The 12538-nt window shown below is 37.7% G+C and overlaps 2 protein-coding genes across 2 annotated transcripts; both read left to right on the forward strand.

Annotated features, from left to right (window-relative positions):
- Positions 1-3984: 3984 nt before the first annotated feature.
- On the forward strand, positions 3985-4374 carry LOC138857889 (uncharacterized). The gene has a single exon (XM_070111952.1). The coding sequence runs from the start codon at positions 3985-3987 to the stop codon at positions 4372-4374; it is 390 nt and encodes a 129-aa protein (XP_069968053.1).
- Positions 4375-10075: 5701 nt separating this feature from the next.
- LOC138857890 (uncharacterized) lies at positions 10076-10465 on the forward strand. Its single transcript, XM_070111953.1, has one exon. It carries the CDS (start codon positions 10076-10078, stop codon positions 10463-10465), a length of 390 nt encoding a protein of 129 aa, XP_069968054.1.
- Positions 10466-12538: the final 2073 nt, after the last annotated feature.

Here is a 12538-nt window from a genome sequence, read left to right on the forward strand (position 1 = left end):
ACTTCCTTCGATTAGGAAGTGTTAAAAAAATATAGTTTTCCGCAAACGCGCGGAAGAAATCAAATATGATAGTATGAGTGATCCTGACGGATAACTGGTCTCTTTATTTCAATTTACTCTTATTTATACAATTTTCTTATTTGCTTAATTCTTACAATAAGTTTCGGTTACAATATTCGCTTATTCAGTAATTGGTTTTATTGTTTACATTTTATGGGAATGAATATTGGTTGCTTAAATAAGCAAAGATGCTTTTTAAGAGGATGTGGTCTTTTTTTTCGGGGGAGGTTGAGAAAAATGGCTTCCGCATCGTCATTGTGTCGTCACAGCAATGGTATGTGAGCCTTGCAGGTCACTAAAAAACTCTCCTCTAGGGAACCGTCGCCCATCCTGGAACCACTTTCGCATTATTTCAGGGTGGGGTTCCATATTTCTCGTTTTAGGACTTACATGTCATTACCTGCGTCCAGGCCCGTTTTTTAATCCGTAGTACGTTTTCTATATAATTTTTCACTTTCTTCCAATTTTCCTCGTTTGGGAGCATGACAGTTATGATGTTGTCCGCATTCAGGGTGCCGTCGTCCTCGATCGCGTCGTTGTATATACAGGAGGCTGTGGTCTTAGTTTAATGAAAAAGAATATTGATTACTTAAACAAGCAAAGATGCTTATTAAGAAGCAGTATTATTTGCTAAGTGCAAAGATACAGCTTTGTTTATAATTAGCGTCAAGCTACTGTGTGGAGGCTGCCGTTAACTTGCATACAAATTCATATGGTATATACATAAATTAACTAATTCTAAAAGTTCTAAAAAAATTACTGTTGTTAAAATACCTGCTTGCTTGATTCGTGTCTCCAAACACACCACAAGAAAAAATATCAAAAAAATTTTATAAGTCAGGTTCATTGACTTGCAAACTTTCCAGCGATACCCCTTGGGCCAATTAAGCAACAAGCAGGATCGCTTAGAACATATAAGCAAAGGCAGAAATAAAACAAACAAAAAGCAATAACATTATCGGCATTTATGTATGTACACATATTTTCTTAAACATTGGCACATTTCCCGCGCTACATATATACCGCAACCCAACCTTTTTTCTCTTCTCATTTCTCTTATATATTCTCTTAAGAAATATACATATAAAATAATATACGTACAAATATATATACAAGTACAATAATAATACGAGGCACTCTCAGCTAAATTTTACAAAAACGCGTTACATGTATGCGTGTACATATATATGTACACATATCAATATAACTAAAAAGTATGTCCTCACCAAAGTCACCCACCGCAGCTAAGCAGCAAAGGACTGGGCAACATAACGAAAGGCACACGCACAGGCACATATATAACATTTCCCCAAAACCCCTTGGCAGAAACACCAAAGTGAGTCGTATCGATTCCATTTAGCATTTGTATATATCCTTTTATTATATGTATGTTAAACTTTATGCCTTTGAGGTTTATTTTTTACATAAATCCATCTTAATAAAGGCAATAACAAAAAAGAGCGGTTACCAAACTGTTTCTATATTTCGGTTTATTTTCCGGTAAAAACCAAAATACCGCTAAGATATAAAACAGTTTGGTAAAAAATAATATCCAACGAACTCTTGCCTAAATGATTACCGTTGTGTTTAAATACACAAAAATATCTCTAAAACTAAATAATTCAAGTATTTACTTGCCCCAATTTCCAGCAATACCCCTTATATTTAATCAAGTATAAGCAGGATTGTGTAAAATAAACAAAGGCAAATCAAAAGCAAAAACAACAAACAAAAGCGAAAACGTACAAAATAAATTTAAACATACATATACATATTATATTTAACATATATAAATATATACATACATACTATATTAGGAGAAAACCTCCGTTTAAAGCATTAACATATGTATGAAAACATACAAACATACATAAGTACTTCGCTTCAAAGTCCACATTGGCAAATATTCCGCAATACCCCTTGTTCTTTGTTAAACAAAAACAAGTAGGATGCATATCATATAATATTCTAAGTCCTTATTGGCACATATTCGCAATACCCCAAGCAGGGTTGCGCAAACCATATTAAACCATAATATATTACATACATACATATGTACAAAGTGCATTGATCTCTAAGACGAACTCTCAATTGCGCATAACGTCAAGTACATATGTATCAGCTGATCTGCTTATAGGTATACTCTATAGGAATTACGGACACATAATACATACAAATAAAAGTAAAAATAAAAAACATTTGCGTTTAATATTAATCAATTAAATAATATTAAAGAAAAACAAAAGGGATAAAACCCGAAATAAGCCTAATATATTCATTTCATTAAATAAAAACTCGTATAATCATAAAAGAGTTAGGTACTCATACGAGTTAAAAAACGTTATTAATTTGTCAATTTTTTTTCAAAAACAAACAAAAAACCTTTATTTTCTTAAAAGAGGTTTCAAATATACATATATTTCTTACATTGAAAATATTTTATTTTATTTCTACACATCTCTTAAATGAGCTCAGACTCGAAAACAACTCAGTTGCTAAAAGTTCCAAAAATGATTTCTGACGAAAGAAGTTCATGTACACCTGCAGAAGCTACACGCTCAAAGCAAGGTGCTACAAAGCAAAAAAGGGAGAAAGACATTTCTTACACAAAATTCATTTCGGAAAGCGACAGTTTAATAAGATACTGCACTAGATTCTCATCTTCGCCGATTCAGGACAATTCTGAATCGGTATTAGAAATCAAAAAAGACAATCTTGACAATTTTTGGTCACGTCTCCAAGCTGCATATGACGCAACTGTAGAATCTGACGACTCAGATCTACCAGAAAATTTAAAATCTTCGGCTTACGCCAAATACGAAAACTGCTTTGACCAATTCGAAGAAACTAAAGCAATGATTTTCGATCAACTTAAGCTAATAAAAGCAATTGCACCTACTCCACATCAGCGAGTAGAGCTGCCACAAGTACAAAGTCATGAGGCAAGTTCAGGCATCCATCTCAAGGTGCCCACATGTGATACAGAAGTCTTTCATGGTGGTTATGAACAATGGCCGTCCTTCCGGGACATGTTTACAGCCGTTTTCATAAACCACCCAAAATTAACTAAAGCGCAAAAATTGTATCACCTCCGATACAAAACAAAAAGGTCAAGCAGGCGTCATAGTCAAACAGTTCGCACTAAATGACGATAATTTCAATCTGGCTTGGGAAGCTCTAAAATCAAGGTACGAAAATGAAAGAATATTGGTCGATAAGCAAGTAACGATACTAATGAACTTGCCTAAAATTCAGAAAGAAACAAGTGATGAATTTATTAGACTGCAATCCACTGTTTCTAATTGTTTGTCGGTTTTATCGACTCAAAATATTCCCACAGACAGTTGGAACCCTATTCTGGTAAATATATGCACCGCGGCATTACCAGAAAAATCGTTACTTTTGTGGGAGCAATCGCCCCCTTCTCGGAAAAAATTCCCAATGTGGCAACAGATGAAAGACTTTTGAAATACCCAATACGAAGTCGCAGAAAGGGTAGATAAAAAAATGGTCAGAACGAAAACCGTTCAACACGACCTAAATCGAAGCTTCCACAAACCTCAAGCCAGAGATTCAAAAAGATGAATATTATCGATCGAAGCAATTTTATAAAAACGAAAAGACTTTGTACAAATTGCCTATCACATGCACATACAGAACCTATGTAATCAGACGGCAACAAAAATCAAAGATTGGCTCGCAGCAACAAACCTCCAGTTTGCGGGACAAAAAACTGAAGCAGTACTGATTACAAGCAGGAAGAAGCTGGAAGGCATCACCCTTAATATCGACGGCTATAGTTTCACGACTAAGCAGTCATTGAAGTATTTAGGGGTACTTATTGACACTAGACTTAATTATAAGACCCACATTGACAAAGTCTGTGAAAAAGCGGCTCGGATAGCGGCGGCACTAGCGAGGATAATGGCCAACATAGGGGGACCAAGTCAGAATAGGCGTGAGCTATTGGCCAAGGTGAGCCAATCTATATTGATGTACGCAGCGCCCATATGGGCACCAGTACTGCGGAATAAAATCTATGTCAAGAAGGCGAAATCCGTAATTCAGCTCAGTGCCACTAGAGTCATCTGCGCATTCCGCACAGTGTCTCACGATGCAGCGGGTATCAAAGCGGGTATTATACCACCGGACATATTGGCCATGGAAATAAAAAGAGTTTACGATAGATCCAAAAGTTTAGGAAGGCGGAAAGACGAAAGACCAATAAGCATCAATGAATGGCAGAAACGATGGACACAGCAACGAAGGGAAGATGGACCCACAGGCTTATTGGAAGCGTGCAAGCATGGGTAGAAAGGAAGCATGGAGAAACGGATTTCTACCTGACGCAGCTTTTGACGGGGCACGGTTGATTCAGAGAATACCTCCGCAAATATGGCCATGATGACAGTACTAATTGTTCCTTCTGTGACAGTAGCGGGGAAAGCGCGCTGCACATTTTCTTCTCCTGCCCAAGGTATGAAAATGAGAGAGCAAATGTGGAGAAGCTAATAGCGGAGCGAGTGACGCCAGATAACATTGTGCGTCACATGATTAGGTCGAAACTGGTGTGGGATCGAGTGAGGATGTGGTCTGCGATAGTTCTGCAAGAACTTAGAAGGAAAGAGTGGCAACGGAGCGAAAGCAGAAGGATGATCGAGAGAGACGCCTGAAAGAAATGAGTGACGAGCCAGATGGCTAAGCTTGGCCTCACGATGTAATGCCTACCTGCAGTTCCGTGGGCCGTTTACTAGCACTGATGATGGAGTTAAGGGTTTAGTACGTAGGCGCGTTGTTCCGCAAGTCTGGATGGGCGTGGTCCCGAACGAGGTGCACCATTAGCGGACAACTCGAATCGTGCATGTCGTCCGCAAAAATGACGATATCTTGGAAGATTCTCCCTCCCAACAAAAACAAAAAAAAAAACAAAATGCACATGCACTTAAAGAGTGCGAAAGCAAATTTAGTTGCGTTTATTGTCATAAACGACATCATTCAATGCTTCATTAGAGCAAATTTCCCATATCACCCCAAAGAAGCGCTTATACAAAAAGAACCACAGGTTTGGTTGTAACAACAACTCCTAAAAACCAAAATCCCGAAAATTGCCAAAAGACACCATGTTGCTCAAAGGCACAAAAAGCTCAAACGCTACACAGCGAAATACAAAATAGGGTATTACTTCCAACAGCAGTCATCTCCATCGAACACCGAGGAGAACTGTTTAAACTTAGGGCCTTAATAGACCAAGGATCACAACGATAACTTATAGCGTCTAGGGCACAAAATAGGCTACAACTGCCAACAAAACAAGCCAACTTTGAAATTAAAGGAATGGGCGGAAAAGTAGTGCAAAACTTTAATAAAATCTGCCCCATTACCTTAATTTCCCCACAAGCGGATAAGAGAATTAAAACAGAAGCTATAGTCTTACCGCAACTTACAAACATGCTTCCAAGTTATCACATAAATAGCAAGCATTGGCAAAAGGTTTCACACCTAAAGCTAGCAGATCCCAACTGAAAAGCCCCCGCTCAAATAGATATTCTAATAGGCAGCGATCTCATACCACAGATAATACTCGAAGGTAGTGAGAAAATTTCAAATACACTATTGGCACAAAACACTATATTTGGTTGGATTCTAAGTGGACTAGTTCCAGAACCAGTTTTCACATCAAGAGCTCAAGTTGACGAAAATTCAAAGAATACCTTAATTCACAATCAAGGAAATTTCGGGAGTTAGAAAAATGCCACTTCATATCAATTACAACCCCAGAAGATCAGTATTGTGAAAACTTCTACAAAGCCACAACTACTCGATCAATTAATGGCCGGTACGTCATACGACTACCACTAAATTCACAATGTTTCAACACTGCACGAATTGACAGAAAAGACAAAGTCAGAGTCCCTTTATGCATCACTGTGATTGTCCTTTCGGCTACGGATACTTGTTACTCTCTCCCTTTTTTTTTGCCTAGAATTATCACTTAACAAATGTAACACATGCCCCACGTTGTTGGGCGCCAATTAACTTCCTTCGATTAGGAAGTGTTAAAAAAATATAGTTTTCCGCAAACGCGCGGAAGAAATCAAATATGATAGTATGAGTGATCCTGACGGATAACTGGTCTCTTTATTTCAATTTACTCTTATTTATACAATTTTCTTATTTGCTTAATTCTTACAATAAGTTTCGGTTACAATATTCGCTTATTCAGTAATTGGTTTTATTGTTTACATTTTATGGGTGGTATTAGCTTAATGAAAAAGAATATTGGTTGCTTAAATAAGCAAAGATGCTTTTTAAGAGGATGTGGTCTTTTTTTTCGGGGGAGGTTGAGAAAAATGCCTTCCGCATCGTCATTGTGTCGTCACAGCAATGGTATGTGCCCCTTGCAGGTCACTAAAAAACTCTCCTCTAGGGAACCGTCGCCCACCCTGGAACCGCTTTCGTATTACTTCAGGGTGGCGTTCCATATTTCTCGTCTTAGGACTTACATGTCATTACCTGCGTCCAGGTCCCGTTTTTTAATCCGTAGTACGTTTTCTATATAATTTTTCACGTTCTTCCAATTTTCCTCGTTTTGGAGCATGACAGTTATGATGTTGTCCGCATTCAGGGTGCCGTCGTCCTCGATGGCGTCGTTGTATATACAGGAGGCTGTGGTCTTAGTTTAATGAAAAAGAATATTGATTACTTAAACAAGCAAAGATGCTTATTAAGAAGCAGTATTATTGCTAAGTGCAAAGATACAGCTTTGTTTATAATTAGCGTCAAGCTACTGTGTGGAGGCTGCCGTTAACTTGCATACAAATTCATATGGTATATACATAAATTAACTACAATAATTCTAAAAGTTCTAAAAATATCTGCTTGCTTAATTCGTGTCTCCAAACACACCACAAGAAAAAATATCAAAAAAAATTTATAAGTCAGGTTCATTGACTTGCAAACTTTCCAGCGATACCCCTTGGGCCAATTAAGCAACAAGCAGGATCGCTTAGAACATATAAGCAAAGGCAGAAAGAAAACAAAAAAAAGCAATAACATTATCGGCATTTATGTATGTACACATATTTTCTTAAACATTGGCACATTTCTCGCGGTACATATATACCGCAACCCAACCTTTTTTCTCTTCTCATTTCTCTTATATATTCTCTTAAGAAATATACATATAAAATAATATACGTACAAATATATATACAAGTATAATAATAATACGAGGCACTCTCAGCTAAACTTTACAAAAACGCGTTATATGTATGCATGTACACATATCAATATAACTATAAAGTATGTCCTCGCCAAAGTCACCCATCGCAGCTAAGCAGCAAAGTACTGGGCAACATAACGAAAGGCACACGCACAGGCACATATATAACGTTTCCCCAAAACCCCTTGGCGGAAACCCCAACATGAGTCGTATCGATTCCATTTAGCATTTGTATATATCCTATTATTATATGTATGTTAAAATTTATGCCTTTGCGGTTTATTTTTTACATAAATCCGTCTTAATAAAGGCAATAACAAAAAAGAGCGGTTACCAAACTGTTTCTATATTTCGGTTTATTTTCCGGTAAAAACCAAAATACCGCTAAGATATAAAACAGTTTGGTAAAAAATAATATCCAACGAACTCTTGCCTAAATGATTACCGTTGAGTTTAAATACACAAAAATATCTCTAAAACTAAATAATTCAAGTATTTACTTGCCCCAATTTCCAGCAATACCCCTTATATTTAATCAAGTATAAGCAGGATTGTGTAAAATAAACAAAGGCAAATCAAAAGCAAAAACAACAAACAAAAGCGAAAACGTACAAAATAAATTTAAACATACATATACATATTATATTTAACATATATAAATATATACATACATACTATATTAGGAGAAAACCTCCGTTTAAAGCATTAACATATGTATGAAAACATACAAACATACATAAGTACTTCGCTTCAAAGTCCACATTGGCAAATATTCCGCAATACCCCTTGTTCTTTGTTAAACAAAAACAAGTAGGATGCATATATACATATAATATTCTAAGTCCTTATTGGCACATATTCGCAATACCCCAAGCAGGGTTGCGCAAACCATATTAAACCATAATATATTACATACATACATATGTACAAAGTGCATTGATCTCTAAGACGAGCTCTCAATTGCGCATAACGTCAAGTACATATGTATCAGCTGATCTGCTTATAGGTATACTCTATAGGAATTACGGACACATAATACATACAAATAAAAGTAAAAATAAAAAACATTTGCGTTTAATATTAATCAATTAAATAATATTAAAGAAAAACAAAAGGGATAAAACCCGAAATAAGCCTAATATATTCATTTCATTAAATAAAAACTCGTATAATCATAAAAGAGTTAGGTACTCATACGAGTTAAAAAACGTTATTAATTTGTCAATTTTTTTTCAAAAACAAACAAAAAACCTTTATTTTCTTAAAAGAGGTTTCAAATATACATATATTTCTTACATTGAAAATATTTTATTTCATTTCTACACATCTCTTAAATGAGCTCAGACTCGAAAACAACTCAGTTGCTAAAAGTTCCAAAAATGATTTCTGACGAAAGAAGTTCATGTACACCTGCAGAAGCTACACGCTCAAAGCAAGGTGCTACAAAGCAAAAAAGGGAGAAAGACATTTCTTACACAAAATTCATTTCGGAAAGCGACAGTTTAATAAGATACTGCACTAGATTCTCATCTTCGCCGATTCAGGACAATTCTGAATCGGTATTAGAAATCAAAAAAGACAATCTTGACAATTTTTGGTCACGTCTCCAAGCTGCATATGACGCAACTGTAGAATCTGACGACTCAGATCTACCAGAAAATTTAAAATCTTCGGCTTACGCCAAATACGAAAACTGCTTTGACCAATTCGAAGAAACTAAAGCAATGATTTTCGATCAACTTAAGCTAATAAAAGCAATTGCACCTACTCCACATCAGCGAGTAGAGCTGCCACAAGTACAAAGTCATGAGGCAAGTTCAGGCATCCATCTCAAGGTGCCCACATGTGATACAGAAGTCTTTCATGGTGGTTATGAACAATGGCCGTCCTTCCGGGACATGTTTACAGCCGTTTTCATAAACCACCCAAAATTAACTAAAGCGCAAAAATTGTATCACCTCCGATACAAAACAAAAAGGTCAAGCAGGCGTCATAGTCAAACAGTTCGCACTAAATGACGATAATTTCAATCTGGCTTGGGAAGCTCTAAAATCAAGGTACGAAAATGAAAGAATATTGGTCGATAAGCAAGTAACGATACTAATGAACTTGCCTAAAATTCAGAAAGAAACAAGTGATGAATTTATTAGACTGCAATCCACTGTTTCTAATTGTTTGTCGGTTTTATCGACTCAAAATATTCCCACAGACAGTTGGAACCCTATTCTGGTAAATATATGCACCGCGGCATTACCAGAAAAATCGTTACTTTTGTGGGAGCAATCGCCCCCTTCTCGGAAAAAATTCCCAATGTGGCAACAGATGAAAGACTTTTGAAATACCCAATACGAAGTCGCAGAAAGGGTAGATAAAAAAATGGTCAGAACGAAAACCGTTCAACACGACCTAAATCGAAGCTTCCACAAACCTCAAGCCAGAGATTCAAAAAGATGAATATTATCGATCGAAGCAATTTTATAAAAACGAAAAGACTTTGTACAAATTGCCTATCACATGCACATACAGAACCTATGTAATCAGACGGCAACAAAAATCAAAGATTGGCTCGCAGCAACAAACCTCCAGTTTGCGGGACAAAAAACTGAAGCAGTACTGATTACAAGCAGGAAGAAGCTGGAAGGCATCACCCTTAATATCGACGGCTATAGTTTCACGACTAAGCAGTCATTGAAGTATTTAGGGGTACTTATTGACACTAGACTTAATTATAAGACCCACATTGACAAAGTCTGTGAAAAAGCGGCTCGGATAGCGGCGGCACTAGCGAGGATAATGGCCAACATAGGGGGACCAAGTCAGAATAGGCGTGAGCTATTGGCCAAGGTGAGCCAATCTATATTGATGTACGCAGCGCCCATATGGGCACCAGTACTGCGGCATAAAATCTATGTCAAGAAGGCGAAATCCGTAATTCAGCTCAGTGCCACTAGAGTCATCTGCGCATTCCGCACAGTGTCTCACGATGCAGCGGGTATCAAAGCGGGTATTATACCACCAGACATATTGGCCATGGAAATAAAAAGAGTTTACGATAGATCCAAAAGTTTAGGAAGGCGGAAAGACGAAAGACCAATAAGCATCAATGAATGGCAGAAACGATGGACACAGCAACGAAGGGAAGATGGACCCACAGGCTTATTGGAAGCGTGCAAGCATGGGTAGAAAGGAAGCATGGAGAAACGGATTTTTACCTGACGCAGCTTTTGACGGGGCACGGTTGATTCAGAGAATACCTCCGCAAATATGGCCATGATGACAGTACTAATTGTTCCTTCTGTGACAGTAGCGGGGAAAGCGCGCTGCACATTTTCTTCTCCTGCCCGAGGTATGAAAATGAGAGAGCAAATGTGGAGAAGCTAATAGCGGAGCGAGTGACGCCAGATAACATTGTGCGTCACATGATTAGGTCGAAACTGGTGTGGGATCGAGTGAGGATGTGGTCTGCGATAGTTCTGCAAGAACTTAGAAGGAAAGAGTGGCAACGGAGCGAAAGCAGAAGGATGATCGAGAGAGACGCCTGAAAGAAATGAGTGACGAGCCAGATGGCTAAGCTTGGCCTCACGATGTAATGCCTACCTGCAGTTCCGTGGGCCGTTTACTAGCACTGATGATGGAGTTAAGGGTTTAGTACGTAGGCGCGTTGTTCCGCAAGTCTGGATGGGCGTGGTCCCGAACGAGGTGCACCATTAGCGGACAACTCGAATCGTGCATGTCGTCCGCAAAAATGACGATATCTTGGAAGATTCTCCCTCCCAACAAAAACAAAAAAAACACAAAATGCACATGCACTTAAAGAGTGCGAAAGCAAATTTAGTTGCGTTTATTGTCATAAACGACATCATTCAATGCTTCATTAGAGCAAATTTCCCATATCACCCCAAAGAAGCGCTTATACAAAAAGAACCACAGGTTTGGTTGTAACAACAACTCCTAAAAACCAAAATCCCGAAAATTGCCAAAAGACACCATGTTGCTCAAAGGCACAAAAAGCTCAAACGCTACACATCGAAATACAAAATAGGGTATTACTTCCAACAGCAGTCATCTCCATCGAACACCGAGGAGAACTGTTTAAACTTAGGGCCTTAATAGACCAAGGATCACAACGATAACTTATAGCGTCTAGGGCACAAAATAGGCTACAACTGCCAACAAAACAAGCCAACTTTGAAATTAAAGGAATGGGCGGAAAAGTAGTGCAAAACTTTAATAAAATCTGCCCCATTACCTTAATTTCCCCACAAGCGGATAAGAGAATTAAAACAGAAGCTATAGTCTTACCGCAACTTACAAACATGCTTCCAAGTTATCACATAAATAGCAAGCATTGGCAAAAGGTTTCACACCTAAAGCTAGCAGATCCCAACTGAAAAGCCCCCGCTCAAATAGATATTCTAATAGGCAGCGATCTCATACCACAGATAATACTCGAAGGTAGTGAGAAAATTTCAAATACACTATTGGCACAAAACACTATATTTGGTTGGATTCTAAGTGGACTAGTTCCAGAACCAGTTTTCACATCAAGAGCTCAAGTTGACGAAAATTCAAAGAATACCTTAATTCACAATCAAGGAAATTTCGGGAGTTAGAAAAATGCCACTTCATATCAATTACAACCCCAGAAGATCAGTATTGTGAAAACTTCTACAAAGCCACAACTACTCGATCAATTAATGGCCGGTACGTCATACGACTACCACTAAATTCACAATGTTTCAACACTGCACGAATTGACAGAAAAGACAAAGTCAGAGTCCCTTTATGCATCACTGTGATTGTCCTTTCGGCTACGGATACTTGTTACTCTCTCCCTTTTTTTTTGCCTAGAATTATCACTTAACAAATGTAACACATGCCCCACGTTGTTGGGCGCCAATTAACTTCCTTCGATTAGGAAGTGTTAAAAAAATATAGTTTTCCGCAAACGCGCGGAAGAAATCAAATATGATAGTATGAGTGATCCTGACGGATAACTGGTCTCTTTATTTCAATTTACTCTTATTTATACAATTTTCTTATTTGCTTAATTCTTACAATAAGTTTCGGTTACAATATTCGCTTATTCAGTAATTGGTTTTATTGTTTACATTTTATGGGTGGTATTAGCTTAATGAAAAAGAATATTGGTTGCTTAAATAAGCAAAGATGCTTTTTAAGAGGATGTGGTCTTTTTTTTCGGGGGAGGTTGAGAAAAATGCCTTCCGCATCGTCATTGTGTCGTCACAGCAATGG

Source organism: Bactrocera oleae, chromosome 6 (genome assembly GCF_042242935.1).
Source record: "Bactrocera oleae isolate idBacOlea1 chromosome 6, idBacOlea1, whole genome shotgun sequence".
NCBI classification, from domain to species: domain Eukaryota; kingdom Metazoa; phylum Arthropoda; class Insecta; order Diptera; family Tephritidae; genus Bactrocera; species Bactrocera oleae.

Coding starts and splice junctions, on each gene's coding strand:
- LOC138857889 (XM_070111952.1), top strand. CDS start 3,985: ATGGCCAACATAGGGGGACCAAGTCAGAATAGGCGTGAGCTATTGGCC.
- LOC138857890 (XM_070111953.1), top strand. CDS start 10,076: ATGGCCAACATAGGGGGACCAAGTCAGAATAGGCGTGAGCTATTGGCC.